Source organism: Podarcis tiliguerta (genome assembly GCF_965153285.1).
Source record: "Podarcis tiliguerta genome assembly, chromosome: 10".
NCBI lineage: Eukaryota > Metazoa > Chordata > Lepidosauria > Squamata > Lacertidae > Podarcis > Podarcis tiliguerta.
The window spans coordinates 6247234-6267963 of NC_139543.1; the positions used below are offsets into that span (position 1 = coordinate 6247234).

The following is a 20730-nucleotide window of genomic DNA, read 5'->3' on the forward strand; positions in this document are numbered from 1 at the left end:
CACATGGAATATGGGCAAGTTTGTTTTCTCTTGAGGGTGGGACTGAAACCAATGGCTTCAAGTTACCAGAAAGGACATTTTGACTAAACTTCAGGAAAACCTTTCTGACAATAAGAGCTGTTACATAGTGGACCGGTCTCTCTCGGGGGGTTGTGGGCTCTCCTTCCTTGGAGGTTTTTCAGAAGAGACTGAATTGATGCTTAGCTGGGATTCCTGCATGGCAGGGGGTTGGGCTAGATGACCCTCCGGGGTCCCTTCTAACTCTTAAGATTCTACGATCCTGCCTCCTCCTGAGACGGTCGCCTTGCCTCATGGGTGAGCCGCCCTGGTCGACGGGGGATTATTTGACGTCATTTTGAGAACTCAAGGAAAGGTGTTTGAAAGAGCGCGAAGGCGGAACGGAAGTACGAGGGGCGCTTCTGCTTCGGCGACGTTTCCCCGTTGCGCACCGACCCCTCCCCCGCGCTTCCTCCCCTCATGACTCTCTCTTCCGGAAACGCTCCCGGCTTCGCCGACCGCTCGGCCACGGCAGGAAAATGGCGGCGGCCGCGGGTCGGCTGGCGGGCGGGCGTCTCCTGTGGGCCTGTCCGGGCCTCCTCCTTTCGCGGAACTCAGCCTTAGGGAAACGGGTGAGTGACCGAAGCTCCGCCGGCCAACGGCTGCCGAGCCTTCGGGCCTCTGAGGCAGCCGCTGCCGGAACGAGAGGCGCTCTCGCCTGCCTTTTCGCCGCGCACTGCATGCTGGGGCGCGTAGTTTTCTGGCGGCCTAGCCGCGCGTGGTTTCCTTCTGGTATTCCCTCCGCGTTGATGGAGTCCGTAGCGCGCCGCCTGATGGGAATTGTAGTCCGTGCTGTTGGTTTAAGTTTTGGTGGGGGCATTGGGACGTCGCCTGGTACTTCTTAACTCTTCACAAGGTGTGAGCAGGGCTGCCCTGAGCAAGGACAAAATCCCCCCCCCCCAATATTTATTATTTTTCACAATTATTCCTTTTGGTGCAGTGACTTTTTAATGTATCTGCTCTGTATGTACCCCTACAAATACAGGTGGTTGTTGTTGTTTTGCCCTGTGCTGGCGAACAGCCCACGCCCTGTTGTGAGAAGGGATGCTCCCCACCCTATGAATGGATACTGACCCTCACCCAGCTCCTCCTAGTTCTTTCTGCGTTGTCAGTGTCCAGCGGTGCTGGTCAGGAGGTAGCTTGGTCCAGAGGGCAGTCATCGTTCTTCACCTTTTCCAGCGTGAATGCTTTATTTAAAGGGTAATTCTGGGGAAAGGAGCTAGGTCTTCCTATCAAGTGTCGCCTTTGTGTCAAAGCCTAGTTTCAGTATCAGAATGTGCTCCCAAACACACCAAAGCAATAGTGAATATTGTATCGTACAACACACTACTCTCATCACTCAGTAACCATATGTCTTTCGGTTGTGACGGATAATAAAAAGGGGGGTTCACACGAACCCTCTCATGCGTTAAATTTTAAGGGCATGGGCCGGCTCTTTCTTCTACTGATGTGCCATCTGGCTGTGCTTCCAGCAACTGTGAGAAGGGGCCATATGTAGCCACATGCATTGAGCTATTTCATGTGGGGGGCTCTGAATTATCCCTCGCACAGTGAAGCTCTGGTAATAGGTGGCAAACAGAAAAGCCAGCCCACACAATCTGGTGGCTTCCTTTTGCATTCTTTTAACATTTGAGAGGGTTGTCTCAACAACCCTAAAGTGAGGGCTCCACGTAGGTTTGCTTCCCAGTATGTCTCTCTGTAGATAGAAAATACTGAACAAAGTTTTGGGACCACTTATTGTCTTAAACTCTCATGGAGCAGTAACTGGAACTCTGTTTGCTCTCACATAATTTTTTAAACATAATTTACTTCCTTGTAAGTGAAGATAAGCATTTGTATCATACTCCTCACTGGTCACTTTTTCCAATAGTCTGTACATCTTGGGAGAAGCAGATTCAGAGCTACCAAGGCAGTATCTCAAATTGTCCTAAATGTTCCTGAGACGAAGGTATCTTCTCTAGATAATGGCTTGAGGGTAGCGTCTGAAGATTCTGGGATTTCAACATGCACAGTAAGTAACAGTTGTGAGTGAAATACTCCTCTGGCCTTTTAAATCTTTGCCTTTTCAAATATTGGTAAGTTGGTTTTGTAAAGAACAGTAATAGCATCCTTACTGAAGGAAAATTTAAATTCTAAGGCTTCCTAGTAAATATTTATGATGCTGCGTTAAGGGTATGCTTTACTTATGCAGGAGATTTTAATGTAAACTTTTCTGGCTTGTAGAATAGTTGTTTTTATTAAGGCCTAATTGCTTTGATCGCTGCATCATCAGGGAAACTGTTCTCATGGGAAATAGCAGCCATTGTCACCGGTGCTGGTATTCTGATGTTGGAAATTGATCCAAGATACCAAAGTGGATCAGTGGGGTGGATCCAGCAATATGATAATATCTTGATAATTATCAGGTGGTGATTTTGTGATGCAAAGTGGTTGCAGTCGGAGGATTCCTGCTTCCGGGTTGCCTTTGCATTATCCTAATGCAGCCTTACAGAATCAATGCCTCTTCCACACACCAGGGGCGCAACGTGTGTTGCTGGTGCCTGGGGCAGGGCAAGTGTTGCTCCCTGCTGGTAGACTGGGCAGCTGGTGTGTAGGTGTGCTTCCTTGGGCACTTTCCTGTCTTCCTCTTCCTCCCTCCTTGGGTGGTGGTGGTGGCAGTGCTGCTCCTCCCCTCCCTCCCTCTCAGCCAGGCTGGGAGGCACACTGGCAGGCACCCAGACTGGGAGACCTTGGGGCTGCCCTTGTGGACCCCGCAGTTGCCTGCTGGCCATGTTCCCCCTGCCACTGGCGAGGGAGGGGGGCACTCTGCCTCCACAGCATATTGAATCTCGGTCTGTGTTTTATTGGTTGGTAAGACTAATGATTTGTTTTGAATGAGGTGGGACTTTGGATTGACGCTGGAAGCAGATACGAAAATGAGAAAAACAATGGAACAGCTCACTTCCTGGAGCATATGGCTTTTAAGGCAAGTTCTCAAAGTAACTTTCCCATGCTGTTTTTCCAATTAAATATTCATTTGTGTTCATCTTTAATTCAGTAGTAGACCTTATGCCTAGCTTCAGATCGGAAAACTAGAAAGCAGTGTCAAAGCACGTAAGCAATCTAGATCTTGTTCCGATAAAGGCAGCTGTGGTGAAATAACCTTGGCCTAAGTATTTAATGCTTAATGGTTTGGAAAGTAGCCACCAAGGTTAAAGGACGAGTAGTTACTTTACAGCTTGTCAGCCGGATGAAGCCGATGAAGTTCTTTTATTGCTCTTCTGAAGGATCTATCCCATTTGTATTGTATGTTGTGGCCTGTGAAATTTGCTCACTGCGCAACCATCGTAATCTCTAGGAAGACCTTGCTCCTTGCATTACAGGGTGCTGCATCACGCGTAGCGGGTGCTCCATTCTGGTGAGGTATGCAACTCCATCATGACACGCCATACTTGCAGAAAGCTTTTTAGAGCATGTGACGCAGTGGTCCCACACAACAGTTGCGGCAAAAGCATGGAGATCTATCAGCATTAAGGGGGCATGCTGGGTTGTGCCAGGAGATTGGGCAGTTTGCACTCTGAAATCTTGCTTGCAAATCATACAAGACAACCATACAAGACTTCAGATCACACTTATTTTTTTAATTCAAGAACTATTTCTGTTTGCTCCATCTAGAGGTTGTAAAACTCAAAGGTGGTTGAGTATATTTCTGGCCATCTTTGTTTTTTGGGGCGTGAGCCATACAAACTGGCTTATTTTAATCAAATAAGAGCTTATGGACCAGATTGAGACAATTTTTGATCTTTCTTAAGAAAACAAGGCTTTTAAAAATATTGAGAGTGATAGGTCAAGTAGTACAGGAATTAGTTTTGATATGTTATATCTTAAATTTTGGGTGACTTCTGAGATTCCAGTAACATAACAGAAGTGTAGCCTTGCAATTTTTTATCCACTTACCTGAAAGTAAGTCTTGTTGAACTTGGTGGGACTAACCTCTGAGTAAACAAATAAAAGATTGTGTTGTGTGTTACATTATGATAGACCCTGGGGATATACATTTTTGTTCATTTAGACCTGGGGGATTGTACCTACCTATTTTAGATGCAGATAATCATTTTGTGCTCAAATTTGTTAGCTAACTTCTATACCATTTTAGCCTGTTCTGTATTTCATGCACAAGACAAGTAATGCTTTGTTTAAAATTATGAAAATTAAGTAAAGTAACCTTGGCCCCACCCAACAAAGGCTAGTTGAAATCACATCACATACAGTTTCCAATAAAAAAGAAGGCTTTGGTATCTCGGGGAAGAGGTCTCCATAAACCATTTGGGGACTTACCAGAAAAATGACCTTTGAGTCCTTTTTCTTAGGGGACTTTGGCTCTTTCATGATGTCATGAAAAACCACACAGTAACCAGGACCCAAGCAATTAGAGTTTCTGCTTAATAATATTGGGCGCACATATATGTGGCTGTCCTCAGCCTGTGCTGGGACCGTGCGTCAGGTGACTGCAGTTTTTTTCCTGATGTCTAAAACCATTCTTTGATCAAATTCAACTCATAGGCTTCCTCAACCTCGACCCTCCAGATGTTTTGGGATTACAACTCCCATCATCCCTGACCACTGGTCCTGCTAGCTAGGGATCATGGGAGTTGTAGGCCAAAAACATCTGGAGGGCTGAGGTTGAGGAAGCCTGTCATAGACCAAACACTATGTGAGGCAGGTGCCTTATATACCTGCCCTGGTTATTGTTGACGAACTGGAAGTAGATAATCCAATAGACATCCAAGACAAACTTGCTAGACCAGATCAATTTGGGGTCCCTGTTCTAGGATAACTACATTGTTCAGAAATAAAGGGAATACAGCGTGTCATTTCAGTTATCTCCTCTTTTTCCACTGAGGTACTCTTACTGTTTTATTTCTTATATCAAAATTGCAGGGGACAAAAAAAAGGTCCCAGTTGGATCTGGAACTGGAGATTGAAAACATGGGTGCTCACCTTAATGCTTATACATCAAGAGAACAAACTGTATATTATGCAAAGTCTTTCTCAAAAGACCTGCCAAGAGGTAATTGTGAGTTTGGGAATTTAGATTTTATCTCCTAAGGAACTGATTTTGAAAGTAGATTAACTGGCTGTTCAACATCTGCAAAAACACCAAGGTGGGGGCCCTGTGTGCTGGGCTTGCTTTATTTATGCCTTTCTGTGTCATACTCTCTATACTATTTTTAAAATTGAGGCCTGGCTGTAATAATAACGTTTGCACATCACGGTTAGGTATAAACCATGGCTTACTGCGCATGACTGATTTGCGTGACTTCACTTCTCCCTGCTAGTGCGTGGAAGAAAGAACCACAATTGGTAATCTAGGAATAAACTTTTGCTTCTCATTGTTTTTGCATAGAGTGAAACAAACTATGATCCCTGCTGAGATAGCCAAGGATTGTGGTTAGATTCCTCCCGATACCAAATGGGATGAGCAACTTGGGTGTGATTCACATATGCAGAGTAAGCTGTGGTTTATCGTGTACCATATTTGGCTCCAAATCTGGATCCTGTGACAAGGATAGAATTTTAAATACAGTGGTGCCTCGCAAGACGAAATTAATTCGTTCTGCGAGTCTCTTCGTCTAGCGGTTTTTTCGTCTTGCGAAGCAACCCTATTAGCGGCTTAGCGGATTAGCACTATTAGCGGTTTAGCGGCTATTAGCGGCTATTAAAGGCTTAAGGGATTAGCGGATTAGCTGCTAAAAGGCTATTAGCGGTTTAGTGCCTTAGAAAAAGGGGCTCGGTAGCGAAAAAAAATCTCAAGACTTGCAAGACATTTTTGTCTTGCAAAGCAAGCCCATAGGGAAATTCGCCCTGCGAAGCGCATAGAAAAATGGAAAACCCTTTCGTCTAGCGGGTTTTCCGTCTTGCGAGGCATTTGTCTTGCGGGGTACCACTGTAAATTGAAGTCCAGAGCACAAAGTTATGCATCCCCCCTCTCCAATTTCCTGCCTGTTTCTAAATATAAAATTGTCATTTCCCTAATTTCTTTCTAAAAAGATGTATTTCTTTCTTATTTTACTTCCAGCTGTGGAGATCCTTGCTGATATCATACAGAATAGCACACTTGGGGAGGCAGAGATTGAACGGGAGCGAGGAGTGATCCTTCGAGAAATGCAGGAAGTGGAGACTAATTTACAGGAAGTTGTCTTTGACTATCTTCATGCCACGGCTTATCAAAATACAGCACTGGGACGGACCATATTAGGACCCACAGAAAACATAAAGTATGCCTCCCTTTTGTTGCTCCAGTTCTTAAATGATATTTTATAGTATAGTCGTTTTATTATGGTCAATGATGTGAGGGCGATCTGGCTGCGACATCTGTCACCCCATTAGTTGCCAGGGTTGATTCAGCTTATCTGGTGTCCCATTCCTCCCTCATGTTGAATTGTTTCTTTAAATGTAAAGGTTCATCATTGTTTCACCCGATGTGTATATCTTTAAGGGGCCAGAGCAAGGGCCAGAGCAAAATAACGAGATCCAGCTTTACAGCTGTGAAACATAGCAGGTGCTGCTGAGTTGCATTGATTAAACTGTGTCAGGAATTGGGTGTAGTATATAAGGAGCAGCACCTAGTTCTGCCATTACCCTGGGGGATGGGTTGGTGGTTGGGTCATGTTTGTTTGTTAATGTATTTAGTGTAAAAGGAGTTTTTGTTTTTGTAATTAAACCTTGTTTAAGTTATTTTTGAGTCCCTTTTTAATGCATGGTCCCCCCAGCAAGCTCTCTGCAGCGCTACCATGCTGCAAATAGCCAACACCTCGCGGCTCCACATGCATCCCTCGCTCCCTCCCTCCCAAAGCTGTGCACTCAGTGGAAGAAGACGACCATCCCAGATAGGAGTGTACCATTCTTTGGTCAAGGGTATACTATAGCTGTGCTCCCTGCTAAAACCTTAAATGATACTACAGTTTTCAAAGCAAAGATTACTATTTTGGGGGCGGGGGGAATCGTGATCCAAAGAATACAATGTTCCAACCTTTCTGCACAGTTCATTATTCTTAATTGAAAGTTAATTGAAATTGTTGTGCATAGTCCATCTCATTCTTGAAATTACAGGGTGGGTTTTTTTCTGGCAGACCTATTGCATTTTTTTTTGGCCAAGTATACTATGTGTTGCACTTTGTACCTGGAGAAAAATGCAGTATTTCCAGGTAACAATTCCCCCCCCCCCCGCCACTCTTAATTGGATATTGTAACATGATTAGTGGAAGGTGACACAAATCCTTGTAATTCTTCTCCATAGCAATCAGCTAGTTGGTTCTAAGTTTGTTTAATTGTTTCAGAGTTTGAATGCTCTGCTCTTCTGCAATCTGCTCTTAGTGTACAGGAGTCAGTTAGTGTTTCACTTGTCTCCTGAGAGCTCCTGGCCATAAAAACCATGTATGGGGACTGTGCCCCTGGTGGACTCTTCTTGAAAAGCAGCAAGGCCATTCCCTCCTCCCAAATTATACATATTGAACATCAGAAGCAGTTTTGCTTCATACGGTGGCATGCTGCTTTCAACTGTAGACAAGTTATCTCGTTCTGTTGCCCTTCTATGCATCATATTATTTTCTTTCTCACTGTTTTGCTGATCTGCTTGTAGGTCCATTAACCGTAATGACTTGGTGGAGTATATCACAACACATTATAAAGGACCCAGAATGGTACTTGCTGCTGCGGGAGGTATGATGCCGCTGTTGTGTGATGAATACAGTGTTTGTGGTACTTGTGATGTTTACACAACTAAGAAGTACATCTTTCCTCTGTTCAGAATCAGAAAGGATAAAATAGTCAATGTTTAGCTGAGTATTACTTTGGATTCTAAAATGAAGTATTTAATTGCTTTTTTGTCTGATTCATTTACACATATCACCCCTAAACTGACATGCATCTCATTTAGGAGTCGCTCACGACGAATTGCTTGAACTAGCCAAGTACCATTTTGGCAACTTGCCGTCTGTTGCAAAAGGAGGAGCGCCACCTTTGCCCCCTTGCCGGTTCACGGGCAGTGAAGTAAGTTGAGGCCTTTCCCTCCCACCCAGGCAGCTGCAGCTTGAAAAATCACTGATAATGTAATAGTTATACAAGGTATTTGGTTAGCTGAGATTCTGGTTTGGCTGCAAAAGCTGCTGAGAAACCGGATAAAGGAGCAGAGGTGGTCAGTATCTTTTGAAGCACCATTAGTGTTGCATTACAGCACTCGTGGGATTTCTGGCCTGTTTCTTTTGCCGCTTTGACTTTCCCTCCATTTCTCATTTAACCTCTGCTAAGTTGCTGTGATGTCTTGTTTAGACATTATTACAGAGCCATTATAGTGGAAATAAAAGCTGTACAATTGATTTAGTTTATTAGGCAAATTTGGCTCTCTGTGTCTTTTTAGCTTCCATCCATTTTGGCCTTTACATTAAAGCAGGGGAGGGGCTGCCTTTTTCAGACAGAGGTCCACATGCCCTCCTGGGCAGACTTCCAAAGGCCACATGTCAATGGCAGGTGAAGCTAGAGGCAGGGATGAAGGGCCTTTATTACAATAGGCTAGTTTCTAACTAGACTGCTCAGCCGCCTCTTTGTCCCCCATCCATCTGGGCAAAGTTCATGGGCTCATTCCAGCCGGGCAAAAACTTTGCACTCGAGGAGGGTGCAAAGTTGTGTTGGAGAGGGGTATGGCCTGGAGAAAGAGGTGTGTGGCCAAGATGGTTGAGGTTGTGGAGTTTCAAGGATCAGATCTGGCAGGCTGCATTTTGCCCCAGGGCCTGAGGTTCTTCATGGCCTGTTTCAAAGGTACCTGAAACCTTTTGTTTGTGGTGCTTTATCAGATTCGTGTTCGAGATGATAAGATGCCTCTGGCCCACATTGCGATAGCTGTTGAAGCAGCCGGCTGGTGTCACCCGGACACCATTCCTCTCATGGTGGCAAATACTCTGATCGGCAACTGGGATCGATCCTTCGGAGGTGGTGTGGTGAGTAAGCCTCAACATTACTAACCAGTTTCAAGTAAAGGATTGTTGCAGTGTTGGTTGTGTCTATACAGTCTCCTTGCGAAAGATGAGCCCAGTTTGAGTATCATCTTTCTTTCTTTTTTTGTAAATGGAGACTAGTCTTGACACTTCCTAGAGGTATTTGAAAATAAGTCAGTCCTTGAGTCCTGTAGATCCATTTCCCTGCCACTTAAGAGCAAAAGCTGATGCGATATGGAGATATTATTAGGTTAAAAGCTATGTGGGCAGCGAAAGGATTGAATTAGTTTCACCTGTGCTTTTGCTTGGCAAATTCCGTCCCATCCCCCAGTTGCCATTAGTCCTGCAGGGAAAAAGACCTGAAAATGACATGTTAACATTGTCCTCGGTAGAAATCAAGCCCCTTCTGAACCGAGTTGCCTTTCAATTCCAACAGCCATTATTTTAGCTTAGATTTGTCTGTCTCTAAACTTGTTCTTATAGATTAGTACTTGCCACTTAGAAGCTGGTAGATGGACGAGTGTGAGGTAGAAAAATATCTGCATTTAAGAAGTGCCTAGAATGAAGACATTTGTGTCTAAGTTTCATGATACCCTTCTACCCCAAATATATTCCTCTTTTTATTTCAACAGAATCTGTCTAGTAAGCTTGCTCAAGTTGCATGCCATGGCAACGTTTGTCATAGCTTCCAGTCCTTCAACACCTGCTACACAGATACTGGACTGTGGGGTGTCTATATGGTTTGCGAGGGATCAACCATAGAGGACATGATGCACTTTGTTCAGAGAGAATGGTAAGGAAGTGACCATATCTGAAAGGAGCTGATATGGAATGAAAGCAACAAATGCCCTGAAGGGTAATGTTTTATGCATACATGAGAGCAGTAGCTTATGTAAAGTTGGTGCAGGATTTCACCTAGAGTGGGCATAGGCAAACTCGGCCCTCCAGATGTTTTGGAACTACAATTCCCGTCATTCCTGACCACTGGTCCTGTTAGCTAGGGATCATGGGAGTTTAGTCCCAAAACATCTGGAGGGCCGAGTTTGCCTATGCCTGATCTAGAGGATACCATAAAATTACTCTTGTGCCTTGCTTTTTTTTACAAAGTGTAGGAGAACATGCATGCACTGGCATATTTGGTGCTGGGTTTGGAACCTAACAGGTCAGTGGGTCAGTGGATCTAGCTGTTAACCGGGTGGTTGGTGGTTCAAGCCCAACAAGGGACGGCTGCGGGCAGCATTCCCGCACTGTATGGGGTTGGACTAGATGACTCTCAGCGTCCCTTCCAACTCTACCATTATTAGCCATCCAGAGGGCAACCCAGTCAGATAGACTGGGTATTAAGAAACAAATTACTTTTATTACATTATGATTCTACAATTCTTGTGGCCTTGACCCATCTATTTCACTGGGATGTTAGCTTACAGGAACAGGTTACTGGAGCTGATTGTTCTATGTGCTATTCATAAAGGCCTGTTTTCTATTTTATCTAGATTGTGCATTTGCTTATTCTTAGTGAGCCCACGCGGGTGGCGCTGTGGGTTAAAGCCTCAGCACCTAGGGCTTGCCGATCGAAAGGTCGGCGGTTCGAATCCCCGCGGCGGGGTGCGCTCCCGTCGTTCGGTCCCAGCGCCTGCCAACCTAGCAGTTCGAAAGCACTCTCGGGTGCAAGTAGATAAATAGGGACCGCTTACTAGCGGGAAGGTAAACGGCGTTTCTGTGTGCGGCTCTGGCTCGCCAGAGCAGCGATGTCACGCTGGCCACGTGACCCGGAAGTGTCTCCGGACAGCGCTGGCCCCCAGCCTCTTAAGTGAGATGGGCGCACAACCCTAGAGTCTGTCAAGACTGGCCCGTACGGGCAGGGGTACCTTTACCTTTTAGTGAGCCCAGTGAAGTATATCATGAAGAACACTGGCAGCCAAATTATTAAAACGTATTTCTATTTTTCATTGTTTTTAGGATACGACTGTGTACTAGTGTGACTGAAAGTGAGGTTGCACGTGCGAAGAATCTATTGAAAACCAACATGCTGTTACAACTGGATGGTACGATCTGATTGTTTTCTTTTAAAAAGTCCGGTCTAATTAATTTGCACACATGCTAAGAATGTCTTAATTTTAGGTTCCACTCCCATTTGTGAAGACATTGGACGACAAATGTTGTGTTACAATCGTCGAATCCCAATTCCTGAACTTGAAGCAAGAATTGAAGTAAGGAGCATAATGGTTTGGTGTTTTTCTTAGCCAACTTAACATAAGAGCTCAGAGTAATGGCTTTGTTTACTGCATTAGTGTGGGTGCAGAGTGTTTTTGAAGATTATGCTGAAATTTCAGCTACAAGAGAGTTGGCCAAAATTAGGGTTCCAGCAGTTGAGAGCTGTGTTTCAGTGCTCCTAACTGGTCTCAGGAAAACTTGGATGTTTGTCAAAATTCTTACATAATTCATGGGCTGTAGCTCTTCTTGGTATAATGTTTGATATAGTATATAGACCCCCTCAGCTATGCTGATGGATACTTGTTTTTAGGTTTCAGCTATTTGCACTGTCACATAAAATGGTCACAAATTAAAGGCTTACTGTGTTCTTTGTATTTCAGGCAATTGATGCTCAAACAATCAAAGAAGTCTGCACAAAGTATATTTATGATAAGTGCCCTGCAATTGCTGCTGTCGGTAAGGATTTCAGTACTAGCTGCCATTTGTTTAAAAAGTTGTCTGCTCTTTGTAATTATCTCTGTTTTAAAATTTCAGGGCCACTTGAGCAACTCCCTGATTACAACAGACTCCGTAGTGGAATGTACTGGCTTCGTGCTTGACATTTATCGTAAAGCTTTTCTGGAGGCTTAAGGGACGATTTGTGATGATGGCTTTGAACTTTCAAGACTGGCAAATGGATTCCTCCCCCCGTAACTAAAACTTTGCTTTGATGTTCAACAACAAACCCAAGTATGATGCCTGAGTGGAACAAAGTTCACTACGTGACATTTCGTCTTCTGTTTCCACAAAGAAGTGTACAGCTATCTATATAAATAATAAAAGCCGTATTATACATTTGTACTTTTATTACAAAACAGAACACACTAAGATTGTCACCGAGAATCTCATTTCTTAGTCTTAGCAGCATTCACTACTTGCTCTTGGGCAGCTTTCTTCGCTTTAACCATTTCAACAAGTTCCTAGAAGAGAGAGAGAGAGAGAGAACCTTGTTCATACTGTTTTTTATCTAGTAGAATTTGCTAAGCAAGTTCTATTTATTTCAAGTACTGAGAAGCTCAAAAGAATAATCAAGTCTTGGTACAGTAAGACAAAGTTTCAAACGATCAGTAACTTCAAACACTTGCCATTAGTAGGCTGCCACCAGCTAGTCTTCCTGTGAATAACGCTCACTCCCACCACCCGATTTAACTGCTCAATAACTTTTGTATTGACGTTATAATAGATCAGACTTCCAAGATTAGGGTTCAGAGTGGGATAGATAGTACTATTCCAAAAGCTATTCAGTTTCAAGTTATAGGGTGATTTCTATGCAGTGGTACCTCGGGTTACATACGCTTCAAGTTACAGACTCCGCTAACCCAGAAAAAATACCTCGGGTTAAGAACTTTGCTTCAGGATGAGAACAGAAATCGTGCTCTGGCGGCGCGGCGGCAGCCCCCATTAGCTAAAGTGGTGCTTCAGGTTAAGAACGGACGTCCGGAACGAATTAAGTACTTAACCCGAGGTACCACTGTAATCCTGTACAAGCACCCCAGTGCTGCAGTTTGACTTTCAACAGAAGCTTGATGCACGTATAGTGTGGACTTTGGCTGTGCCACCATGAATTGGCACTTACTGTAAGACTCAGCACATAAAGCAGGGACAAGAAACCTTTTCCCCTCTGAGGACTGTGCTCTTTCACACACAAACTTGGTGAATTGCCCATGGAGGGAAATAATTCTCTCTCCATGGTAGCTGCAACAGGACTCAGCTGTGTCCCCATTTCCCACTGACTGAGCAGTGAAGTTTGGGACTCCCAATTCTGAAATCCACTAGTTCACTGTTTCAATTCAATAAAGACCACAAATAATCCTAAATGAATGGCAATGAATTAAAAGGCCAGCACTCTGAATTTAGTTAACATTGAAAGAAAATTCTAGTGTGTTCCCTGCTCTTTCCTATTTCTTCATTTGATACAATTCTACATTTGCAAGTGGTCATGGCATATGTCTTCGATTCAAATGGTATAATGCAATCCTAAAAGTCTTTTTTGGCCAGCCTATTTTAATTAAAGAGGTATGTGCAGTGAATGTGTGCTTTGTATGTATGTAGCATCACATTCAATCCCTGACGCCTATTTAAAGGTTTTTACGGCGCTTCCATTTTTATCTGCCAAGACAGGGGCTGTAGCTTCCTCTGCCTCCTGATTAGTTTTGGAAGCAGAGTTGGCCTGTTACATGTTATGTGGGGACCCATAGTGTGTGATTTGCTTTGCCTGGGACAGCCTTGCCTGCAGGAAAAGTTGGTAAGCCAGGGTTTCCCCTCCCTGGCACAAATGGCAAATTCTACATAAGGCAAGGCATCATTAATTTTGCCCTTACTATCTCAGGCAGTCATGAAAGCTGTTTTGCCAGTGACTATTATCAGCAAGCTACTCTTACCTTTCCTCGTGATCTCTTTTCCAAGGAACAGGCAAGGTTCCTATGACACTTGAGTGAGAAATGAAAGAAGTGGAATGGAGAGATGCAAATGCAATCTCTCTTAAGCTGGTAATACTCTGAAGTGCACTATGGAGTAAAAACAGAAGCCATATTTTCCTACCTTATATCGTTTCATGCAGTCTTTTTTAGATCGGCCTGGAACAGAAGCTGCTATTTTCTCCCACCTTTCGGGAGTATTCACCGGATAAGTCTTGAGAGCTTGTTCTAAAAGTTTTTGCTCTTCCGTTGTCCATGGAGACAAATCTGTAAATGTGGCTGTTGAAAATAATACATGAGAAAAGAAGTCAAGAAGTCATTAGTGAAAGCTATGCAAAACTCCCAAGGAATTTTCCAGCACTCTCCCTTTTCCCTGGATGCCTTTAGTTCAAGCATCGGGGCATTTTTGTTTTCTATCAATTGAACATTACATAACTTCATCCAAATTCTAACTACAGTGATGCCTCGCAAGACGAAAAGAATCCGTTCCGCGAGTCTCTTCGTCTAGCGGTTTTTTCGTCTTGCGAAGCAACCCTATTAGCGGCTATTAAAGGCTTAAGGGATTAGCGGATTAGCTGCTAAAAGGCTATTAGCAGCTTAGTGCCTTAGAAAAAGGGGGTGGGGAGCGAAAAAAAATCGCAATAATCGCAAGACATTTTTGTCTTGTGAAGCAAGCCCATAGAGAAATTCGTCCTGCGAAGCACATTGAAAAACGGAAAACCCTTTCGTCTAGCGAGTTTTCCGTCTTGCGAGGCATTCGTCTTGCGGGGCACCACTGTATTCTGTTCACATCTGCAAACACTAGAACTTGCAAATGAAGAACTTTGTTCATTTGGTTGCTGCTCCTCACAGTAGTAGTGACAGATATCAAGCAGATAATGCCCCAAAGCATCCAGTGGCAGAACTGGAGGGATGGCTCTTAACCACATGAGATCTGGGCGTAAGAATGCTGAATGGAATATTTGGGAGTGGGACGGTGGGGAGAGGCGAATCGTTCTTCCCTGCTTACCTTCAAAACGTTCTGACGGTGTAGCACTGTCTGCCTGTGGCACAACTCCATGTTCTTTTTTAAACTTATCAAACGCTTTCTTATTTATGTCATCCTTCTGATGAGGGTCTAAGAAGAATAAAAAGTCGCTTTTAAGTAATCATGCCCCAAACGAATGTTTCACAGGAAATTGTTCTGCTTAAAGTCAAGCATTAAAAGGCCAACTAAAGAATTCAACCCATGTCATAAACGAAAGAAGTCTGAGAATGTTAAGTAAACTCAGTTTTCACCTGAAAGGCCAACAAGTTACATTATTTTAATAAGTCTCTTCTCAAGAGGATGCACATACATAATGGTTTAGGTCACCCTTGTAAGGAGCATCAACACTGATAGAATGCTGAAATTTTGCATATACGTATAGCTCAAAATGACACTCCGATTATTATAAGGACATCTCAACCCTTTGGATATGAAAGTCTTCATTACGAAAAACAGCCAGCACTCCAGGAGAAATCAAGCCAAGAAACCAATGAAACGGATTGGAGGGCTATATTATTCCACCCTTCGTATACTCTGCCTCAGAATTGGGGAAGATAGTGGAAATGGGCAGGGGTGGACAGTATGTAGGCTTGCGGAATGTAAGCTGAATTTACTAGGAAGTAAATGGAAGCATGCAGACCATCTTACAAAGATAAAGATACCAAGTTTCTGGAGGCTCTTTGCTTTGTTGATAACATCTTTTGCTGTCCGCTTTATTCCCGTAGTAGAGTGCAAATTCATGTAATTGGCAATAACTTCCCACCTATTATCAGGCAAAAGGAAAAACAAAAATGCTCTAAAAACATCCTTTAAAAGTATGTTGATTCTAGCAGTTAAATGCCTGGCTAGTTTTTGTGTGTGTACTGTAATTAATATATCGCTTGGTAAGATATATAGGGTGAGTCTTTTAAAAGAGGCCCCGTGGAACATGGGTACTCTGTATCCACAGGGTCTCTTTTGAAGGACCCACCCTGTATATTTTAAAATCAAGTACAGTGGTGCCCCGCAAGACGAATGCCTCGCAAGACGGAAAACCCGCTAGACGAAAGGGTTTTCCGTTTTTCGATGCGATTCGCAGGACGAATTTCCCTATGGGCTTGCTTCGCAAGACAAAAATGTCTTGCGAGTCTTGAGATTTTTTCCCGCTCCCCACCCCCTTTTTCTAAGTCGCTAAACCGCTAATAGCCTTTTAGCAGCTAAACCGCTAATCCCTTAAGCCTTTAATAGCCGCTAAACCGCTAATAGCGCTAATCCGCTAATAGGGTTGCTTCGCAAGACGAAAAAACCGCTAGACGAAGAGACTCGCGGAACGAATTAATTTCGTCTTGCGAGGCACCACTGTACTGAAATTATTTGTTGGATGCAGTTTTGAAAAGGAGGTAGCAGCTGCACATTATTCTCAGTTGTGCTTAATGCATATGCTTAACAATATCCATAATGTGCAATAACCTTGTGTTTTAGAAAAACACAAATTGTTGAAGAAGAAAGGGTCTTCCCTGGAAAATGCACTGGCCTTCAGCTCATACCCCCCCAAACTGCAATCTAGCCGAAATCATGCAGTCAGAAATACAGATCAAATTCAGCAATCAACTTGAATGGCTTTGCAAATATCCCTCAGCAGAAAGCTGTTTCTGCAGATCTGTGATACGTTGAGAAAGTGTATATTCATAAATCAATTTAACATAAAAATCAACACCCTGACTTGCCTTCCTTTTATGCTTCAACACAAGACTACTGCCTATATACATACTGTTCAATAATTGTAGATACCTTGAGTTAGTCCCAGCAGGAAAGAGGTTTACTGCTTTAATTAGCAGCTGTAAGTCATCTTCTGACCAGTTCTTACTTCCGCCAACACCTCCGCTTGTGGGTTTTTCAGAACTCTTTGTCGCTTGCCGCATACGAGCCTCTGCTTCCTCCCTTTCTCTCCTTATCTGTTCATTTACTTCGTCTATCTATGGGAATACAAGAACACACGGGACTTTAGCACTGAATTGCTGCAAACACAAAAGCCTTCTCCCAATACGTAGGCAATTGCCACAAGTTTCCTGGTCCACAACTGCCACTGTGGGAGAAGCTTTAGGAAAACACAGCTGAGCAAGATAAAAGGAGGTAGCAGCTGCACAAGTTACAACACTGTGACCCCAGCATGTCTCACCATTTGTTTCTTGCAGAAGCAATTAAGAAAGTTTTCCCCAAGATCTGTGAAAATTAACTGCACTTAAATAGGTAGCTTTAGACCGATTTAAAACTCTGAGGAACACCCTCATCTAAAGGAGGAAATAATAATACCGTATTTTTCGCTCTATAGGACACACTTTTCCCCCTTCAAAAATGAAGGGGAAATGTGTGTGCGTCCTATGGAGCGAAGACGCCATAGCCCTGCGACCCTCTCCCTGCTGGAGAGGTGACACGCGGCTATGGAAGGAGCCTCGATAGCTGCGCGTCCCCTCTCCAGCCGGGAGAGCGCGTGTGGGGCTAAAGCAGCCCCCCGCGACCCTCTCCCGGCTGGAGAGGTGACGCGCGGCTTTGGCAGCAGCCTCTCCGCTGCGCGCCTTTCCACTGCTCCCTGACCTGCTCTTTGGGGCTGGCGGGGGGCTTCTCCCCGCCAGCCTCAAAGAGCAGGTCGAAAGGAACCTGAAGCCTGGAGAGCGAGAGGGGTTGGTGCACACTGACCCCTCTCGCTCTCCAGGCTTCCAAGGTAGCCGCCTGAACGCACCTTAAATGGCACCTTGTTTTAGAGCGGAAAAACAAGAGGGGGAAAATTCTCCCCCTCTCTGCGCAGCGCCTCCTTCCGCTTCATTGAAGGGGCGCTGGGCAGAGAGGGGGAGAATTTTTTTCTTCTTGTTCTCCACCCTCTAAAACAAGGTGCGTCCTATTGTCCGGTGCGTCCTATGGTGCGAAAAATACGGTAATTGCATCGCATGCATGTTACTGGTCTTAGACACGTTGTAACCACAATAAAGCAAGAGAATTGTCAAACCATTTAAGCTTAATTCACAATTCAGTTTAAATACTGCAACAGAACAAGCAGTGTCTCAGTCTTCTGTTGATTTTAGCACCAAGTAATTCCATATACTTTAACATGAAGTTCAAGCATTGAACTTCCTTATCCTTTAAAAAAAAAAAAAAAATCTATAATCCTTTTGCTACCCCTGAAGGGGGGGGGGGGCAGACAAGGTAGTGTCCCATTTTTCTCGTTTTTATCTCTCAAGCTTGCATAAACGTGCAAAGATTCGTCTGCTAACCTCTAGATAGCATACTGCTCTTCCACTTTGTATGCTCTGAGATTCTGCTGGACTTTAAAAATGCAATAAAGGAGGCATTATTAGTTGTGTGAGCAGGTGCAAAAATTCTCTTTAGAAATGCAATTCTGCTGGGCAATTTGCTTCCTATACAACACAGCATACATGTTTGACAGGATCACACCAATATTTTCACTATGTTGACACACTCTTACGTGACAAAAGATGAATAATTACCTGTTTTTCTACAGCAGCCTTTCCTTCTTCCCTTGTTGTGGATGTAAGTGCTTCATTCAAGCACTGCAGACTAAAAATAAATTATTGAGCGATATTTCAGATCTAGTAGAAAGCTGAAGGTCAAAAAACGTAACATGTAGGTCAGGAATGCATACCTTGCCAATTCCAGACGATCGCACAGCTTTTCTACTTCTTCCATCATCTTAACACATTCTGCCTCACTGTCAGAAAAGTAATTCCAGTTCTGAAAGAAGAACACCATATGCTTTATCTTCAGATTACAGAAAAACAGCAGGCAGAGGTGACAAGCAATGTGTTTGGCTTGGGCATTTTCGCTGTAGTAATTCTTCATTTAAGCAAACAGCTTCCATGAACATTGTTATCAAAAGCGGAACTAGCTTTGCTTTTCAGAGCAGAAAGCACTGGAGAATTAGCTGGTTTTTGACATTCAAATGCCTAGTATTTTAAGCTCTTGATTAATTAGTGCAAAATACCAGTGACACATATTTTGGCTAAAATTTATGCTTCTAAAATTGGATGTTTATACTTTGGAGAACTTCTTGCACCTCTTGTCATTTTGACCATCAGTACCACAGCATCACTTAAGGACATAAGTATTCTCCCCCCCCCCCATAAAATACACATTTGTGTGTGCAAGTTCACCTAACGTAATGCATTTTTGTGCATTATTTTTGCTAATATGCACATTTTGTGTGCATGTTTCCCCAGTGCTCACTTTTTTATTTGGATAACTGCAACTGTTTATTTTTAGCATCCCTTCTGGAAAACTATATATAGTTACCGTAGCCTTCACATCACACCTCAGTTCACAAGGATATTTTGAATAACAACATCAAAAGTAAATGTGAGGCTTTATAAAACTTTAAAGAAAAACTCTTTTAAGATATCAAGGTCACTTCTCCGAGAATTAGGACTAATGTAGAGTGCTGTTCAAACCTAATGTTCTATGAGCTCGATGTAAGAATAAAAGAATAAAATAAAGAATAAAATTTATATTTAACTATAGCAGTACACATATACCTTGCAGGTTGTTCGCAGTTTTTGCCTTTCCTTTTTAATTGCTTTTTTCTGAATATCCTTCTCTTTTTTCACTAGCAGCGCTTGTTGTCTAATTTCTTCCTCTTCTTTTTCCTTAGCTAATCGTGCTGCTTCTAATTCTGCTTGCCTTTGCTGAAACAGAAGAAAAACTATGAATCAGTGAAGTCTGATACCATATCTATGCCAAGTTAAAAGCAGTTTGTGATACTCGGTTCTCAGAATTTTAGGTATTCTTACTAGCAACCCAACCAGAGATTCATATTTGTCATTATTTCAAGGCCATGACCTGAATTATTGACTAAATAAATAACTGCATCATTCCAGTAATCATCTGTGCTCCATGAAATCTTTCAGCATGATAGGTCTTTAGCAAATGGGAACATCACAAATTCTTATGCTAATGAAATAGGATTAAAATGGTTTTTTAAACACTTGCTTATCTCAGGTTTTGGCGCCAAAACACACCCATCACTTGAATTCAAAGATATTGTGTATTTGTTTAGGTATACATATTTCATAGAATCATAGAGTTGGAAGAGACCACAAGGGCCATCGAGTCCAACCCCCTGCCAAGCAGGAAACACCATCAGAGCACTCCTGACATGTGGTTGTCAAGCCTCTGCTTAAAGACCTCCAAAGAAGGAGACTCCACCACACTCCTTGGCAGCAAATTCCACTGTCGAACAGCTCTTACTGTCAGGAAGTTCTTCCTAATGTTTAGGTGGAATCTTTAATTAGGTATGTTCTAGGAAAGCACAATTTATTACATGGGCCACAGGCCAAGTCAATAGATCATTATGTAAAACCAAAACCTTTAAATTGCTATATTATTATTTCAGTTTATTACCTGCTCTTCACTCTAAGGTCCCAGGGCAGGTTACAACTATTTTAAATACAATTTAGAACAGTTTGTATTTTTTAACTGTATGCCTTCAATCACAAAAAATAGGGTGGGTCATGAAAATATACATTTCAAGTGTCAAAGAGTAAGGTAAAGAGGTGCGTCTTCAGCATTTGCTGAAAACTATAATGAAGTTGCCAGACACACCTCTGGCAACAAGTATTAGCAATTCGGAGTAATAGTCAAGGGGTGGCAGCTGTGTCTGCTACTATAACAACTTTTCCTTCACCTCCTTCCCATTGCAGCCCCCATCCATAAAACCAGCTATGGAGGGTCGTCCACAGGGGAGGGGGGGGCAGGCTTCATGGGGGGAAGTGAGGAAGAGGAAGCCCTGCTCTGCTAGCAGAAGTTCATAGTTCAAGCTGGAGCACCAAAACATTTTGTACGCCAAAGCTTTCCAAACTTTTCATGTAGGTGACACACTTTTTAGACATGCATCAATTCGCTACACAGTAATTTAGTTTTACAGTGGTGCCCCGCAAGACGAATGCCTCGCAAGACGGAAAACCCGCTAAACGAAAGGGTTTTCCGTTTTGGAGGTGCTTTGCAGAACGAATTTCCT

The 20730-nt window shown here is 43.3% G+C and overlaps 2 protein-coding genes across 3 annotated transcripts in view; one reads left to right on the plus strand and one right to left on the minus strand.

The window, feature by feature from the left end:
• On the plus strand, positions 1-12075 carry PMPCB (peptidase, mitochondrial processing subunit beta). Its single transcript, XM_083399861.1, has 13 exons — positions 1-629; positions 1928-2068; positions 2936-3022; positions 4978-5107; positions 6116-6314; positions 7679-7758; positions 7976-8088; positions 8889-9032; positions 9662-9822; positions 10989-11074; positions 11151-11239; positions 11624-11699; positions 11778-12075. The coding sequence occupies exons 1-13, from the start codon at positions 537-539 to the stop codon at positions 11840-11842; spliced, it is 1464 nt and encodes a 487-aa protein (XP_083255987.1). The 5' UTR covers positions 1-536; the 3' UTR covers positions 11843-12075.
• The window catches only part of DNAJC2 (DnaJ heat shock protein family (Hsp40) member C2), a 17424-nt gene continuing 8764 nt past the window's right edge, over positions 12071-20730 (minus strand). The window contains exons 10-17 of one of the 2 annotated variants that reach the window (XR_014502109.1): positions 19250-19399; positions 18364-18452; positions 18209-18278; positions 16497-16681; positions 15375-15489; positions 14709-14816; positions 13824-13978; positions 12071-12202 (exon numbers count right to left, since the gene is read on the minus strand). Coding sequence is in view for 1 of the 2 variants with exons in the window: in XM_083399839.1 (XP_083255965.1) it covers positions 12128-12202; positions 13824-13978; positions 14709-14816; positions 15389-15489; positions 16497-16681; positions 18209-18278; positions 18364-18452; positions 19250-19399 (933 nt within the window). In the remaining variant the exon portion in view is untranslated. The remainder of the gene's footprint in view (positions 12203-13823; positions 13979-14708; positions 14817-15374; positions 15490-16496; positions 16682-18208; positions 18279-18363; positions 18453-19249; positions 19400-20730) is intronic. The other variant, XM_083399839.1, reaches the window with a different exon arrangement.